The 19,479-nt window shown below is 29.8% G+C and overlaps 1 protein-coding gene across 1 annotated transcript; it reads left to right on the top strand.

Annotated features, from left to right (window-relative positions):
- The first annotated feature begins 9,735 nt into the window (after positions 1–9,735).
- Positions 9,736–12,059, top strand: LOC124938793. The gene is made up of 2 exons (XM_047479301.1): positions 9,736–9,964; positions 11,946–12,059. The coding sequence occupies exons 1-2, from the start codon at positions 9,836–9,838 to the stop codon at positions 12,045–12,047; spliced, it is 231 nt and encodes a 76-aa protein (XP_047335257.1). The 5' UTR covers positions 9,736–9,835; the 3' UTR covers positions 12,048–12,059.
- Positions 12,060–19,479: the final 7,420 nt, after the last annotated feature.

The following is a 19,479-nucleotide window of genomic DNA, read 5'->3' as shown; positions in this document are numbered from 1 at the left end:
TTGACGGATGAAGGGGGCGTAAGGCTATTCGAGTTGAGCTTCGGTAGTCCGATCCAAAAATATGTGATTGATTATGTATGGGATTAGGTTTTCCGAGTTAAGCTTATAAAATATCGTCCAATGAATTATGTGTCCAAACAGGCTGTCGACTTTAAGGATGGACATTCGAAAAGTGTCCAACCAAATATGTTCCCAAAGCATTCCCGAGCTTTAGGGATAAGCTCCAAAGGATTATAGAAAAATATGTGCTCAAGATTATTATTGTACCATCACCACGGGATCATATTTATGTTATATGAAAATGAAGTTTTCTCATTTTATTACTTTAAAAGTCAAGAAATATGTTTTAAATTATATGTTTTTGGAAAAAAATATGTAATGGAATTTGGAGAAATCTTTTAATGTATAAATTATATATACTAGTTTAAATAATTTTAAGTATGGATCTAAGTTGACTTCCCCGTATTCGAGAATAAGGGGATGTCACAAAATTGGTATAATTGATATTGATAGTAGTAATGTCGGAAATTAGTTTTTAGTGACGACAATACTGTCTTGACATGTCTTTAATAGTGACGATTTTTATATTAATGATGCTAAATGTTATAACGACAGTAAATACCGGTGTTATAACGTCGGTAGTTTGACTTTTAGTGACGATAATACTGTTGATACATGTCTTTAACAGCTAGAGTTAAGACAATAATGACTATTATTTTTTATCCTTGTTAATTATCCCTAAATGATAAATATTTATAACAGAAAATAGTACAATTTAAGGGGTGATAACTCTATTTTTAGATATTGCTTCAAGATATCGAGTTTCTAGAAATGCAATATTAAGAACAATCTTGTTTTATTTTGATAAGAAAATAAAATAAGTATGCATATCATGGTGGGTGGAATTAATATAAGATTGATCGAGGATACTTAATAATTTTATATTTTGGAATAAAGGAGAGCTAAATGACACTCCGCTTAAACTCAAAGCGCTTTCAGATAAAATTAAAACCGTGACCTTTTGGTCTCTTAAGTCGATTCTTACCACTGGGCTACCTTGGTGGAATATTTAATAATTTTATATTCAATTCCATTAGAACATTTTGATTTAAAATTGGTCATTTTGCTAGTGTATCCAAACTATTATATTTCTATATGTGCATACCAAATTTAATCTATTTGTTTGATTACAAATACATTTAGAAAAATATCCCAAATTGAATAATAACAATTAATATTGCACCATTATTATTTATATTTTTTCATTAATTAATGCAGCAACAAAACAAAAGACATCATTACATGACAGAAATGGGGATGATGTTGTCTGAACTCTAAATATTATCACCACCCAAGAGTCAACACTAACTTTTATTATAAATATCAATACAAAATTCAATAAAACATTAACTTATCTTATTAAATCGATTAAGTTAAAATTAAATTTGTGATCTTTAATATTGTCGGTTATGTTGGACGAAGATTGAAATGTGTTAAAAATACAAAACAATAATAGTACTGTTTCATTTGAATACGTTATTTTTTCTTTTAGATTTTTTATCCGATTTTACCTTTAAAAACACAAACTTAAACATAAGTGTTTTCAAATAATTTGGTTTGATATTATTTTATAGTAAAGGGTTACCCTATTCCTAAACTAATATTCCCTAACCTACCTTGATATAACACAATTACACTTATCTATGCTAGACTATAATGTTGTTTATAAGTCAAATTAAAAAATAAACAAAGGCATAACCAATAATATTCCAATGCATACCTTAATTAGTAATATTTAATTCTGAGGCGGCAGTCTTTATTCTTCTAAGTTGAAATTTCTAAATAATTAACTATTGTGACTAGTATTTAAACCTTAAAATAAATTGGACGGCTGAAAATATCTTGGGTGAAGCATACATCATAGACAAGAACTTTCCAAAAGTAAAAAAATGCAAATAAACAGCTAATAATAATATATTTATTATAACACCACTAGCTAGCTAGGATAATAAATAAGTATATAAATGAATCAATTAAATTAATGATTAAATATAGAATAGATGCATTATTGACTTTGCTATATATGAACAAGAAGATCATCCTACTTGGCCCAATAACAAATCTGTGTTTGATTTATCAAGTACCAAAAACAAACAAATAGATCTCCATATCAATTGTTGCCACCACCACTTACTTATTTTATCAACAAAATGGTATAATATAAAGCATATTTATCATATTCATATTAAAATAATATATGGCTTGATTCATCTTCACGATGTTTTTGTAACCCACAACTATGACTAACATTTTTATATTTATATTTATGAACAATTACCACCAACTCATGTTACAAATTAAGAAACGACATTGAAAGGGAATCAAGTCAAAGTTTAGACGAGGAGATAGACGAAATCTAGTCATACCAAAATGGGATAAGCTTAATAAAAATATGGAAGTAACGTTGAATAAGTTCGGGTGCACAAGTATAATGTTGATTTTAAGTAGATAAGGTAAAGGATGATGTGTTGTCTTTTTCAAGAGACCAAGTTTTATTTTTGGCTGTCCCGTTCTTAGGTTGGATCCCTAGGGGTATTATGATGTAGGTTGGATCCCTAGGGGTATTATGATGTATGACCGTTGTAGATTGTGTCTAAGAATAAATGAGTGGTCGTTCTATATTTTGCTCCATTGTCCTTTCGTGTTTAATATCTAGGGCTTATTTTGGAATTATTTGAATATGGATCGGAAGTGCTAGTAAGAGTGGAAGACTTTGCAATGCATATGGTGATCTAAATTATCTTATGATAGATTATTTTGTCTTGATTAGAAGCTATTAGTGGCACGACTTCAATAAGAGATGTAGTAAAATGCATAACGAAATCTATTATGTAGGAACTTTGAACATTGAATTTCTCATATTTTCTTCCCATGTGGATTGGTTTCACGCATTTGAACCATAATAAATGGTGTTTAAACTCAATACACTCAAAGTTCATGCAAAACTAAATATAGTATCATGTGCATGTGTATAGATAAAGACTGCATATGTGTATAGATGAAGACAAGAGATCAAGATATTGTGTTCTCTAAATATATATATATATATATATATATATATATATATATAGCTTGAGTTGACTAGCTATTCTTGAATTAATTTAGTAAAAATCTCATATTCTTAAATATTTATTTTTAATGATAAAACAATTTTTATTGATTCATATGTTCACAAAAATCTCAAAGATACAATTTTTAATAATATATGTTTTCTTATCCGGCCAATAGTAGTTAAGATGGCTTTTGTGAAGCATGAAGAGACACTTTAAAAGGGATATCTAGCATGAACATTTAGAGAGTTAAAAATTATGTTTTTTTTTGTATATATATTTAGTGTTAAATCTTGATTTAAAAATATAAAAAGACTAACACATTAATATATTAGGGATCATAAGTGAACCAAAATTGATTAAAAATTATTAAATGGTACTTATTCGAATTAACTCAAATAATAGATATTTGATATAGCCACGACAATAAACATCTTATTTATAATTTTTTGATTTCACATCATAAAACCCAAATAAACCAACTCATATAATATACTTAACATTTATTTATATAATGTACACTGGTAAAAAAAAAATCTTACCGACAAATCTTACCAAAGGTTTTCATAAACTCTCGAAAATGATCCCGAGAGGAACAAATCTTTCGTTATTAAAAATAGATTCCGAGAGTCGTGTAAAAATTTCAGTTTTACAAATTTTCACCGAAAGTATTGCAAAGAACTTTCGATTTTGCCCTTCCCAAAAAAACCATATTAATTCTAAGTGTTGTAAATGAGATAATTGCGAAGGTTATTCTAATAACTCTCGGTTTTACCTTTCCTGAGATTGTTAATTGCGAAGGTTTTCAATAAACCTTCGATTTTGACTCATCCCCCAAAAAATGAAAAATAATTCTAGGTTTGGGAATGATTAATTACGAAGGTTTTCTTATAAACCTTCGGTTTTGACTCAGGTTCAAAACCGAAAGTTATATGAAATTTTTTGGGAATGGCCTATTTAAATTAAAAAAACCCTACTTCTTCTCTTCTTCTTTCTGTCGTTTCTCTTTTCCCTCTCTATCTCTTTCCGATATCTCTTCTGTCCGTGCCGCCTACACCTTCTTCTTCTTCTCTTCTCCTTCCGCCCGCGCCGACGCCCTCAACGGAACCACATTCGCCTCGCCTTCAAATCAAGGTTAGATTTTTATTTTATTTGGTTATATATGTTATAAGGTTATATTTAAATTTGTTATTGGTTAGTTTTAGTTTAGTTTTAGGTTAGTTTAGATTATATTTTGTTTGATATTTGTTATATATTAGGTTAGATTTTGTTAAATATATGTATGATTTTGTTTGGTTATGTTAGATTATTTGTTTGATAATTATATGGTTAGATTTAGATTTGTTATTGTTTAGTTTTAGATTTATGTTACATTTGGATTAAGGTTATTTTGTTTGATTTATATTTGATTAGTATGATTATTTATGTTAAATGTGGTTTGATATATATTATATTTTGATTCATGTTAGATTAGGTTTATTAATGTTATATATTGTGGTTAGATTCATAAATTTATTATTGTGGAAGCGTATTCGGAAAACACCAGAGAAACTGTCCCGACCATTCCAGAACTTGCTAGCACAATCAAGTTCTGGCCGATGGTCTATCGCGGCTGACCCAATGACTACTGCGAATGTTAAATGTGAGAAGGATGCGAGACACCTAGTGTTGGCTTTGGAGCAAATTCAATTGAGGGATGCGGAAAGAGCTCAATTGCTTACTGAAATTAAAGCGGACAAGGATCAAATGGCTCAAAAATTGGAGAATCTTGAACAACAAATTGAATTCTTCAAGAGGCAGAATCAACCACCCCTCCTCCTCCCCCACCTACTAACTAGATTATAGTATTTGAATAATTATTTGTAATCGTTTTCGTTCGACTGATAACATGTTTTGGATAATTTGGTACGTTTTGACCATTGTTTAGATCGACTTATGAATTATAATTATCTTTTGGTTTATTAATGTGGTTTATGATTGTTTTTTCTATATGTATTGGTTTGTCTTTATTTGAGAAATTTATTGAACATTTTCGATTACACTGTTGTCAAAAAAATGTGAAAATAGGGTAATTGCGAAGGTTATTAAAAGAACCATCGGTTTTAACTATCTAGAATTGGTAATTGCGAAAGTTTTATAATAAACTTTCGCTTTTGACCCTTCCTTAAGAAAGTCCGAGGAAGGGGTATTTGCGAAAGTTTATTAGCAAACTTTTGCTTTTGACCCTAGGAAGGGTTATTTGCGAAAGTTTTTCAGAAAACTTCGCTTTTGACCCTTGAAAGGTTATTTACAAAAGTTTATTAGCAAACTTTCGCTTTTGACCCTAGAAGGGTACGTAATTGCGAAAGTTTTATAATAAACTTTTGCTTTTGACCCTCCTTAAGAAAATCTGAGGAAGGTGTATTTGTGAAAGTTTATTAGCAAACTTTCGCTTTTGACCCTGGGAAGGGTTATTTGCAAAAGTTTTTCAGAAACTATCGCTTTTGACCCAAGAAGGGTTATTTGCAAAAGTTTATTAGCAAACTTTCGTTTTTGACCCTGGAAGGGTAATTGCGAAAGTTTTATAATAAACTTTCGCTTTTGACCTTTCCTTAAGAAAATCTGAGGAAGGGGTATTTGCGAAAGTTTATGAGTAAACTTTCGCTTTTTTACCCTAAGAAGGGCGATTTGCGAAAGTTTTTCAAAAACTTTCGCTTTTGACCCTGGAAGGGTTATTTGCGAAAGTTTATTAGCAAACTTTCGCTTTTGACTCTGAAAGGGTAATTACGAAAGTTTTATAATAAACTTTCGTTTTTGACCATTCCTTAAGAAAATCTGAGGGAGGGGTATTTGCGAAAGTTTATTAGAAAACTTTCTCTTTTGACCCTAGGAAGGGTAATTTGCGAAAGTTTTTCAGAAATTTTCGTTTTTGATCCTGGAAGGGTTATTTGCAAAAGTTTATTAGCAAACTTTCGCTTTTGACCCTAGAAGGGTAATTGCGAAAATTTATAATAAACTTTTGCTTTTGATCCTTCATTAAAAAAATTTGAGGAAGGGTTATTTGCGAAAGTTTATTAGCAAACTTTCGCTTTTGACCCATTTGCGAAAGTTTATTAACAAACTTTCGCTTTTTACCCTTCCTTAAGAAAATTTGAGAAAGGGGTATTTGGGAAAGTTTATAATAAAACTTTCGCTTTTGACCCTAGGAAGGGTTATTTGCGAAAGTTTTCAGAAACTCTCGCTTTTGACCCTAGGAAGGGTTATTTGCGAAAATTTATTAGAAAACTTTCGCTTTTGACCATTTCTTAATGATCGGTATGGAATCAAGCGTCCGGCCCACACACTTTCGTGAGGATCGTCGAAGTGGCAACAGTTCACAACGATCCACTAATCGATTATTTGAAGAGAATCAAAGAATGACAATGAAACTAGAAGAATTGGAGAAGAGGGATGAAGAAAGAACTCGAACAATTAATGAAATACAAGCGGAAAAGCTAGAAATTGTGACAAGAATGGAGAGGGAGAAGTTAGAAATGACCGAAAGAATAGAGAGGAAAAGGTTAGAAATTAATGCAAGAATAGAGAGATTTGAAATGTTTATGAGGCAACATCAACAACCACTTCCTCCTCCCTCCACCAGCTAATTCTAGTACGTTTTGATTGGTTGTTTCGACTGAAAACAAGTTTATGAATTGATTGAGTATGTTTTAATTTGAATTTAAAACAGATTGTTTGGATTATTAGTTTGGTTGAGAATTTTGGAATGATAATGGCCATTTGCTTTATGAATGTCATTTGTTTTATTATTGATATATTGGTTTGGCTGAACAGGTTTTGGTGCTCACAAAACAATCGACCTATTTTGTACATTTTGTAGGGAAAAACCGAAAGTTAAATGAAAATCTTTCGGTTTTTCTTCAAAAGAAAAAACCGAAAGTTCATCATATACCTCTCGATTTTTCGTCAAAAGTAAAAACCGTGAGTTGTAGGTAAATCTTTCGTTTTCCCATTGAAAAAAAACCGAAAGTTCTTCATATACCTCTCGGTTTTTCTTCAAAAGGAAAAACCGAGAGTTGTAGGTAAATCTTTTGGTTTTTCCCATACACCTCTCGGGTTTATTTGAAAAGGAAAAACCGAGAGTTGTATGGAAAATCTTTCGGTTTTTCTTGAAAGGGGAAAATCAAAAGTTTTTCATATACCACTTGGTTTTTTTGAAAAGAGAAAACCGAGAGTTAATTGGAAAACTTTCGGTTTTTCTTCTGAGGGAAAAAACGAAAGTTAATAGGAAACCTTTCGGTTTTTTCCTTTGAAGAAAAATCAAATGTTTTCCAATTAACTTTCGGTTTTTCTCTCGGGTGTCTAAACCGAATACTCTATGATCTCTCGGTAAACACCAAATTATATTTACCGAAAGAGTTAATACCGAGGAATGGCGAGAGTCACCCAAACTTTCGGTATTAGGTCAATACCAAAAGATATAGGGTCATTACCGAGTGTTTTTACTCTCGATTTTGACCTCTTTTTCACCCGTGATAGTTTTACAAATTATTAAAATGAGAAATATTTATTAAACATTATTTTTAAATAAAAGTTAATACCAAATAAATATATTTTAAAATAAAAGCTCAATACTTTATTGGAGATGATATATCTTTAACTACATATAAATGTAAAAATGAATTAAATCGAAAAATTGAACGAACCAAATCAAAAGAATATAAATTCGAAGTTGTTTTAAGACATTTTTTAAGATTCAAACCACTATTATATAAAATTTATAAATATCTGATGAATAATATTCAATTAATTGAAATTCTCCCATTATTTATGATCAATTATTTGTAAATATATTTAATGGATAAATACAAGTTGGAACTATTAATTTTTGTTAAATGGTTAAGTGTGTTTACGGGGCTATGTGCTTAATATGTTGTCCTATTTTTTAAATCTGTTTATGATCACATTTTTTTTATATACAGATTTAAATTTCTTTCAAATATAACTAGCATCGTTATGAAGTTTCTTAATAATTCAAACAAAATTAATTATTAATAACTGATTTCAATGAATAAGTTGTCAACTTAATTTCCTATTAATTAGCTTAATAGATTAATATGGCTTACCTTGATCCATGGCAAGGATATATATGTACAAGCAATCACACAGAATTTCTTAACCCTTTCTCTATTTAAATAACCCATCATCATGTGGTCCAGAAGACATATAGACTTATATAAATACTAACTAATGGGCTTTGTTGTATTTTGGATAAAGGGCTTTGTATCACGAACAAGAAACTCTAAATCCTTTTTTAATTTATAAGTATAAATTCACTTTATTTTTTTTTATTTTTTTTTTTATAATATGGTATAAACTTGTAAAATCAAAATTATTTATAAATTTATAAAATTTTATTAAGGTAAGAGTTGGATTAATTTAAGAATTTACTTAAATTAGACTTGGACTCATTAGTCTAATCTTAAAATTTAAGAATTAACTTAAATATTAATAGCCTTACTTTAAATGTGTTTATCATTTTCATGTAATTGTATATATTTAGTTTTATGAAAACGCAGGTAACCTTAATAACTAGAGTGAAGTTTAAATGTTATTAAATTTGTAAATATATGTATAATTAAAAAATATTTTAGAACATTATTTCATTTGAATAACACTCTAATAAGAATTATAAGTATATAATTTTAAGTAAATTAAAAAAAAAAATGGCCTAACTGGTAAAATCAAAGAAACAGACCACTGTTTCAAATGAAACTGTCAATTTAGATGAGGACATTTTTTTTTAATAAATTTAAACTAGCACTACTAAACATTACACCTTATTATATTTAGCGGATTAAATGTATAAAATTTTGAATACTACAAATTGTAAATGTAATAATTCATATTAACTAACTTAGTTTGAACAATAGTTTTTTTTTTTTTTCAATTTACAGTGATTAATTAAGGAGGTAATAGATATAATGATTTCTAATATTTAATTATAAATTATTCCTTATATATTCTTATATATTTATTTTTGTTTGAATTTTATTTTATATATTTCTTTTTGTTTAAATTGTAAATGTAATAATTTATATTAATTAACTTAGTTTGAACAATAATTTTTTTTGATTTTTTTCATTTTATTTGTATTGAAAATATGCACAAATTCTTCTTATATATGGTATAACTATTTTATATTTTTCTATAATTCCCGCAAACTCGAACCCAAGACCTCACTTGAGATATACATATCTTGTTACCGCTAGACTCTTAATTATATAGTTAAAATATAAATAATATAATAAAAATAACGAAATATAAAATATATATCGTAATATATTTGATTACATAATTTATGCCAAAATGACAACTATTTAATTAAAAACAAAATAAAATAATTAATCAAAAACAAGCTTAATCCAAATATGAGAACTTGTAAATTGATAATTTTAAATAAGTTATAAGTGTGATCAAATTTTGACCCTATAATAAGAATTATTCATTCATTTTATAGGATTTGAATGAAATTTTAGAGGAAATATATAAGTTTAGGATTAACTTTGAATTATATGATATAATAATGGGTGAAAATGACTTGTATTACTTCCCGGTGAGATTTATTGATTTATCCGATAGAGAAGAATCCCTCTTTCTTTCTTTCTCGATCTTCTTTTGCTGGAAGTGTCGCCGTCGCCGTCGCCGTCGCCGTTCAATTGTAGAAGGAAGGAAGGAAGGAAGGAAGGATGTCTGCAATTGGAACCTCTAAGGGCGTTCTCGAGATCGTCAAGTTTGCAGTTTATGTTTCAGTTCCAATTGGTCTCATGTACTTCTTCGCCAACAACTCCAAAAATATGCAGAAATTTATGGGAAACGTAAACTCTCTCTCTATCCCTCTCTCTCGTTCTCTGATGTTGAATTCAATGTTCCTTTACTTCCATTTCATTTTCTGTATAGGGATTCAGTTGAAACCTTGGAATTTCCTGTTTGATAATGATGATACTGTATAGGGGGGATATAATCATGTTTGACAAACCTTGAATTATCTTCTGTATATATTGGAATACAATCTTAATGTGGAAAAGTAACATATTTTATGTTTCTTCTTAATCCTGAAATTGAAGATGTATTTGTACCCTAGCAAACTTATTCAAACTGTTCTAGAAGATTCCCAATCAAAAGCATTTGTTCTTATCAATGATTGCATTACTCAAGGATTAGGACTAGTGATTCTGTTATGATAAAGCTGCATTTTGAATGTCTTATTACCCTCTTGAGTAGTAATGAGTAAACCTTGTACTACTGTACAACTTGCTGCATTTTTAATGTCTTAATTATGTCCTTAGATTCATGTTTGATCTAATTCCTTGTCATTAATCTATGCTCAACTCTCAATGGAGTTAGTTACAAAGAATACATCTTCATTCCGATTCAATCTTATTATGAACACTTTGATTGATTACTATAGGATTGAGCTAGCCAGGACTCTTATTTTGAATTCTTCACCTAATTAATCTGTAGCCAAGATGAATCCATTTAAGGATATTGAAAAAAGAAGTTCTGAATATAAACATTCTTCAAGATGGTTATGAATGTCATACACTTTTGAATATAATCTGTTTTGCAAAGGGTCTGTAACTCAATGCTCACAAAGATTTCTATGAGAACAACCAGGGAAGAAAAGTTTTATGAGAATAAAGACGATTTAAGTTACCTTATCTAGATATGCAGTTCAATTGGATTTTTCCTCTTTCTTGGTAAGTGTAATGGAACATCATATTTATGCAGTAATGGGTGTTACTGTGTGTTAGTTGGTTGCATATAAAAATGAACAATTTAATTGATATATCTTATCTCAGTCATTTTATTTGATGTTCTATATATCTGATGTCCTGTACATTTTATCTCAATGCTGAAGCAATTTGGTTTACTTGAAATTCCTGTTTGTCTTATTGTTTTGTTTTTCATTGTTCTTGAGGTATTTCACAACCATTGCATCTATTAGTTACTCAAAAGACTAAAGTACCTTGATAATACCCTGACTTTTGAATTAGTGTTAAGTATCAGATGGCACTTACTACTGTAACAACACAGTGATAGAAATGATTAGTATTGACAAACAAAAAGTTCTTTTTTATTGGCATAAGGTGACCACCACAAAACTATTTCCTTCATAAATTGTAGTATAAGATTGATGATGAAAACTAGACAAAAACGTTGATGGTTGAAGAGTGTAATGTTACTAAAAGAAAATGTGAAGAAAAGACGAGGAATGTAAGTTTATTGTCCCTTGCATTTATACTGGCTTTTACATTCTAGACCTTTGACTGTCTTGACATATGCGTGTGTGTACCGTTGCTGCTAGTGTATAACTAAGTCATGACTACATAAAAATGTTGGAAATGATTCCTTAAGCTTTTGTCCACAAATGTGATGCATTTGATAAAATTGAAAATTAAGTGTTGAAGGCTTAAATCTTATTACAGATGTTTAAGTGCAGGATTAGTTAAGAATCTTGAAAAATAAATGTTGAATAAAACAAATAAAAATATCTGAAATTTAAGTACTTGACATGTAAGTTGGTTTAATAAAATCTGGAACTAATGTTGGGAAAATACTTAAATGCTATTTTATTCTTGGACATAATTTTTAAGTGTTAAAGTTCTGTTTTGTATGCTCTTACTATATTATTACCGAGGTAAGTCATTCCTAACTTAAATAAAGTCAAATTTTGTAGATTAATTTGAGCTGAATCAAGACTGTTATATTCTAGAATTTCAAATGAATTTATTGCTTTCTTTTTTCTATGCTAAACCCGATCTAAAGAATCTCTCCTTTGTTATCTCAATTGTGAAGCGATCTTATGTTGTTTATCCACCCGAGGCACCAAGACCTCCATCTCCGGAGGAGCTGAGGGAGAGAGCTCGAGAAATGGCTAGAAAGAACACCATTCGCTGAGAAAACATCACATTAATAGAAACCGATCAATTAATAAGCCCCAAAGGAGAATATCTGGTAATGGGTTTCACTTTGATTGCAAGTAACTTATGGTTTTTCACTTGTATGTAATACTAACTTCAGATGAAACCTGTTCCAAGGAAGTAATACAATGTTGTATTAAGATTAGCAACTCCTAATGTTTTCGTCCCGTAATTTGTTTAAACAATCTTTCGCTTTCTTTCTTTTCTTTGTTTTCGGTAATGAAGATTGTATTTTATTAGTATCTTTATTTAACTGGTAAATTTCTAGACATATTTCAAAATTTTGAAACTTGAAAAGATTGTATTCTATTAAAAGGAGGTTCTCCTATATATATATGGGATAAGTAAGTTGTGTGACATTTGATGATGATTAATTTGAAAATATCAATTTTTTTTTTTAAATTTGGACCAAGTCAAATGAAAAAATGAACAAGTTGAATAATGATTGTGATACATGCATGTTTATTTAAGTCAAACTTTAAGATTGGACCCCCAGGCCTTAATTAGATGCACGGTTCATATCAGCAATTACTCTTACAGCAGCTAGTTGGCTAGCTAGCATTACTTCATTGACATTATGAGTAGTAGTCCACGCGTGTACATTAAATGATTTTAGATAACTTTTTATTTACATATGACCCTATGGAGAGGTTACATTTTCGATTTTCACCGAAATTGTTCGGAATGAGGGTAATGTTAATTCTCTTTAAATAAAATAATATGATTTATACGTATAATAAATAATGGTTTCAATCTCCTCTCCTACTTAGCTAATTGATACTAATCCTAAGTTAAGTTCTTAGGTTCGAGTGTGTATTTTTTTTTTTTCTTCCACAAAATAAATAATGTTTCAAATGATATATAGGTTCTTTCTAATTTCCTTTTACAAAATAAAAAAAAAAAATTCAAATGGTTAATTTTGATGCACCTATATTGTACAAGGACCACTTGTGGGAAAAAGTCAAACCTAATTTGGCCTGGTTAGAGAGAATGACTGCAGTCGTACTTTATTATATTACTGTTTTGTTTTGAGTTGGATTGGGATAAATTTTTTATTTTTAATTTATTTTAATATTTTATTGAATATTAATTTAAATAATTTTTTTTATAATTATATATATATTAATAAATTTAATAATATTTATTCGTTAGAAATATTTGGAAAGAGTCTATATTTATATGAAATATATGAACGAAATAATTATATTATATTTTAATATAATAAGTTTAATATATATATATATATATATATATATATATATATATATATATTCATAATAATAATCTTGGTTGTTAACTTTTTTATATTTAACTGTTTGATTTTTTAAAAAATATAAAATTCATTTCATTAATTTATTAAATTAAATTTTATGATATATAAAATTAGAGCCACACTAGGATAGTTCAATATATATTTTTCTAATAATTTAGATGTGGAAAATCAAACTAATAATCATAATAACATGACTTAATGTGCTAACACGATTTAAAACTCAAATTATTTTTCATCACTGTTTTTCAGAATTGTTATTTCTTTAACTTTAAATTTATTTATACATCTTATCTTTTCTAAAAATCTATTCGCATTCACTCAACACAAAATATATAACACAACATCATAAATATATTTACAATATCTGCAATATATACTTATATTTTCGTATTTTTAAAATAAAGATATTAGAATTAAAATTAATATTAATATTATATTGATTAGACTATTTATATAATATTTTTTATTTAATTTTGTGTTTGTATGATTTAATAAAAAATGGTTTAAGTATAATGATAAAAATATAATATGAAAAAGAGTTAAGGTAAATATTGAATACATTAGAATAATTAATTGATTCGATTTTTTTTAGAAGAGCAATAACATCTCCACATAAATCTACATGTTTTTCGGATCTATTCTCCGATATCGTCATAATAATGATAATGTAAATAATCCTTAACCGTCTAATTTCATTGTTAAAAGTTCTTCCATTTCTTATCAACCAGATAGTATATCAGAAAATTATAGGGATGAGACCTAACTTCCAAGTATCACATTTTTAGTCGTCCCAATCCATGCCTCCCAATATGCACTAAAAGTTTTTGACATAATCCATTGTATTCCAATAAAATTTCACAAAAGACTCAATATATTACAACAACGTGACAATGTAAAAGTAGATAAGAAGTCGTCTCAACCTCTTTATAACAAATACAACTCGCAATAATCATGCATTTTCTCATACATCTATCCCTAGTGAGAATTCTGCAGTGAATAACACTCCAACCAAAAAATGAGATATTGGTAGGCATCTTAGACTCCCATAAATTTTCCCAATAAAGATCAACCGGGCTAACTTTATTGAACTAAGTGTAACAATGTCCCGCATTAAAATTATTCAGATTACGCCACCCCATAGAATCTCGAGAAGACGGGTTTAAGCCTTTATTTCTAACCATGAACAAAAGTCTATCATTGGACATGATTTCCAAAATGTTCAGTCTTCTTCTATATCTGATACGGTTAGCAAAATTACTAGATCGAATGTCAAACATATCTTTGACTAATGCATCTTTACAAATAGAAATAGAAGCAAATTTGCCAAACATTTACCACCACACCAAGTGTCGTCCCAAAACTAATCGAACTTCCATCACCCACAATAAAAATCGAATGCTCCCGATAAACCTTCCACATGACATAAATATCACCCCAAATGTTGCATCCCACGGGTCTATAAGAGTTTTTAGTGAACCAACCACTTATCCTAACCATATTTATACTTAATCAATTTTTCCCAAATACTCTCTTGCTCAGATACAAATCTACTACACCATTTGGATAATAAGGCTTTATTAAAAGAAACAAGATCACGGATTCTCAGTCCCTCTGACCTTTTAAATTTAACCTTATCATAACTCACAAAATGAGAAAATGTGGAATCAGACGATCCCTATAAGTATTTACACATAATTCTCTCAATCTTCATGGCCACACACTTTGGGATGACAAATAGAGACATCATGTAAGTTGACATTAAAGAAAGAGTGCTCTTGATAAGGACTAAACGATCTCCCTTAGAAATCATCTTACTTTTCCAAATGGGAAGCTTCCTCTCCATCTTAAAGATGATCGGGTCCCAAGAAGTTTTGGAGCTAAATTTAGTCCCTAAAAGGAGCCCGAGATACGTAGACGAAAAAAATCTAAATTTTAACTCCCAAAATACATGCCAATCTAATATTTCTCTTAGACAAAACTGAATAAGAGAAGAAGATATCAGACTTACCCAAAAAATTAACGTAGTCCCGAACATGCTCCAAATAATCAAAGAATATCACAAAGATGCTTGACATTTCTTTCAGTAGCCTGAATAATGTAAAGAGTGTCATTTGTAAATAATAAGTGAGATATAGATAATCGAGATTGTCTCGCATCGCACTCCACCCCACGAAATAAACCTGCATTTTCGGTAACGACATCATTCTAGAAAGGTCTTCCATAATAATAACAAATAAGAAAGAGGAAAGAGGGTCCCCTTGTCTTAAGTCCTTTGAACTCTCAAAGAAACCATGAATCCATGATAACTCCCATTCACGATAACATAGAATTTTGTCGTCGATACGCAAAATCTAATCCATCTGATTCTATTTCTCCCTCGTAACCATTCTACCTATAATATCAAAAAGGAACTCCCAATTAACATGATCATATACTTTCTCGATATCAAGTTTGACAAACACACATTTATCGCCTCTAGAGTAGCCGAATCAATACACTCATTGACGATTAGTGTCGCAACAAAATTTGACGACTTTTAATGAAAATTATCTGATTGCTAAAGATAGTCGTACCCAAAACTCCACACATTCTGTTTGCCAAACATTTCGAGATAATCTTATAAAATGATGTAACCAAATTGATGGGTCGAAAATTCTTCACGACAATAGTTCCAAATACCTTACAAATTAGGACAATCAACATAAAATTTTAACTTTTCTCATAAGATGAAAATCGGTAGAAATGATTCATAACCGCCATAATATTAGCCTTAAGGACCTCCCAAGTCTTTTTAGAAAACCCCAAAGTAAAATTGTCGCTCCCGAAGGACTTATCACTACCACAATCCATTATTGGCGCCTCCACCTCCTCGATGGAAAAATGAACTTCCAACATGCATTTCTTATTTGAATTTATAGATGCAAAACTGATGACATTTAGCTTTGGAATAACCCGAAATGGTTCCTGAAATAAATCTTTGTAAAATTGAATAATATTATTAGTAGTTGGTTCGTTCTCATGCACGACACCAACACTGAATATCGAGTTAATATCATTATTTATCTCTTGTGTCTTAGAGATGTCATGCAAATACTTAGTGTTTTATCACATTCCCATAACCAAATCGCTCTACTATGTTGTCTTGCCCCAATTTCTTCATCTTTAAATAGTTCAAGAAACTCGCTCACTAGTTGAATCCGTGTATAAATTTCCGTAATATAGAGATCACGAATTTTCTCCGCACCATCAATTGTTAAAATTTAATGACTTAAAATATCAACCTTGGAGCAAAATAATGCACAATTCCTCACAAACTACTTTTTAGCAACTTTCGTAAATTTTTAAGCTTAATAAATATCCTAGAGGATGGGGAGCCAAACACGACCTCACTCGCCCACCACCCTTCCACCTTCGAGTTAAAACCATCTCTAGTAAATCATTTATTCTCAAATCTGAAAAGGCTAACTAGTTGGAATCACCTCTCTCTCCTCAATAAGGATAAAACGATGATCATAACAACTCTATGGTAAAACCTTCTGAAATATATAAAATTCACCACAAAAAATCGAGTTACTCACAAAAAATCTATTAATACGAGATAGCACACTCTCATCGTGTCTGTTACCTCTTCTAAATGTGAATTTCTCTCATTCCAAAAGCAAGTTAACGAACTTTATATTTTCGTTTGTCTCAAAAAACTCACGCATATTCCATGTGAGTCTACGTGCCATTTTTTCTCGGTAGAAATCTTAACTTTATTCATATCCCCGCAAAAATAATAGGTAGATCCCAAATACTTGCCACCTCCACAAGCTTATTGAAAAAATCAGACTTAAGGTTAGAAAGCATAGGTCCGTACACCGTAGAAAACACCCAATAAAATTATTTACACGATTACGAAACGGAATACTAACCAAAAATCGACATATATTAACGTCAATTTTCTCAAATAAATCCTCATTCCAAGTTACCAGAATCCCACCGGATGCCCCGATAGAATTAAGAGCATCTCAATCACACAATCTCCAATTACAGAGGTCACGAATAATTAATTAATTCATATGTTGCATCTTAGTCTCGCTAAAACAATAAATACCACAACTCAAAGTGCCAACTAAAGCCTTTATCATTTTGTGCTTTATACTATCGTTAATCCTACAAACGTTCCACGCCACAATTTTTCCAATTATTAATATAAAATTAATTAGAATACGCCATATTAGGATTTGAAACATGTTTTCCATCAATACTATTATCATTAAACAAAATAATCTTCTTCATTTCACTTCGAAGATAACAATATGAAAGTGGACAAATCTCACGAATCTCTAGTCAAACTTTAGTCTCACACTTCAAAACTTGTTGTACCAGAGATCTATTCTCATTCAAAATAATATTATGAGTCGAGAATTTTGCGCAAACCTCCTCATCGACATCGTACTCAGGATCAAACTCAACAAAATCTTTCTCAAAACCTCATGAATGACCACAATCAGTTCGCCAATAGGATAAAGGGATTTGTTTGGGGTGACATTAGCCCACTAGAAAAAGGGGACATCATCCTCAACCCCTTCAACATACTCCAAATTACCAATTAAATCTGAGATTGAAAGTGAGACCGGGGTATCCTAACTTGGTATGAGACCAAATGTAAATCATTTCTCATAAGGGAACCAACGAGAGAAACCTATCTTCCTCAAATTGAAATAATAATTAAATTTACTTAATATATTACTGTTTTTAAAAAAAATTGTAAGTATTTGTGCTCCATAGTTTAAAATTTTTATGATGTCGAAACTCAATTATCTAGAACACTATTTTTATTTTATTTTAAGATGTCACTGATTTGACAATGGGCGGATCGAGTAATGCGTTTATCATTCATGTCCCATTCTACTTCGAAAATTTCTTTTTATTACCATTTTCGCCAGGTTCAATTTCGTGAAATCCTCTTCAGGAATTCCTTTTTATTACCCATTCCGCCATGTTCAATTTAGTAAAATTTCTGCCTCTAAAACAATAAAAAAGTTAATTGATTAAATTATATAAACATAATTTTTAATAGCATACCTATGGTAATATATTGAAAACATATCATTATAAAGAAATAAATTTAAAACTCTTCTAAATTATGAAGAATAAATAAATATATTGATAATTTTATTTATTAGTATTCGTGGAAGAATTAGGGTGAGATCGGGATGAAATCGGGGTATGGATACAAATATCATCTCTCATTCCAGGTTAAACAGGAAAAAACTGCCCTAGCAAGACAATTTGGATCGAAAAACGCGAGACGAATTATAATTATTATCCTCGTAGATGTCACCATAATTTTCATGTCCATCATGTCAATTATGAAATAATAAAAAATAATCAATCTTTTAAAAAACAAAATACATCTTGAAACAACTAAGAAAAAATATAAAACAGAAGAATTCAAAATCTTAAGCTCCATTATCCTAGCTAAGAACTCAAATCTAACTTGGAATTGAAACCTTTTAATAAGTGTGAAAACGTTAATTTTCATGTCCTACATCTTAACAACGGTTGAAAAAGACCATACAAAACTCATCTACAAGTATTTGGCTCCATCATAAATTTAATGCACATTGTATAGATATTTAGTTTCCATGTGAGGATTTGTGTCAAATGTAGTTAGAAAGATCCTTAATTATAGGTTTCCATTTCATATTTTGATTGTAATTAACAATTAATGCAATGAATTAATTCTTTGTTGAATTGACTATATCATATACAATGAGAACGGAAAGAAAATAAAAAGGTAGGCTCATGATAAGGTCATTTAGGCGGCCGCCTATTATCCCTCATACAAGACACTTAAAAATATTTTCTTTTAGAACGCTGGTACCATTTCTTATTTGAAATGAGACTAATTCCCGCAGGTTAAACATATATTCCGCAAATCTACTTAACCAATTTAACTAAACGAACAGAACTTGTCATCGGACAAGCTCGAACCAAAGGCCCAAAGAGACGGAGACTAGGGTATCACTTATCTTTGCGGCTAAGCTTACATAAGAACACCCTAGCTATCCTCATTGCTGCTAATCACAGGCCAGACAAGAAATCTAAAGTGTTAGATGATTTGATGAAATAGGTAGATAGTGTAATT

This window comes from Impatiens glandulifera, chromosome 5 (genome assembly GCF_907164915.1).
Source record: "Impatiens glandulifera chromosome 5, dImpGla2.1, whole genome shotgun sequence".
NCBI classification, from domain to species: Eukaryota; Viridiplantae; Streptophyta; class Magnoliopsida; order Ericales; family Balsaminaceae; genus Impatiens; species Impatiens glandulifera.
Note: the sequence above shows the minus strand (reverse complement) of the source record. Positions and strands in the feature narration are given on the sequence as shown.

Excerpts from the sequence above, each read along its gene's own strand:
- LOC124938793 (XM_047479301.1), top strand. The coding sequence starts at position 9,836 with ATGTCTGCAATTGGAACCTCTAAGGGCGTTCTCGAGATCGTCAAGTTT. Across the intron at positions 9,965-11,945 it reads TGCAGAAATTTATGGGAAAC|CGATCTTATGTTGTTTATCC; the intron begins GTAAACTCTCTC and ends TCAATTGTGAAG.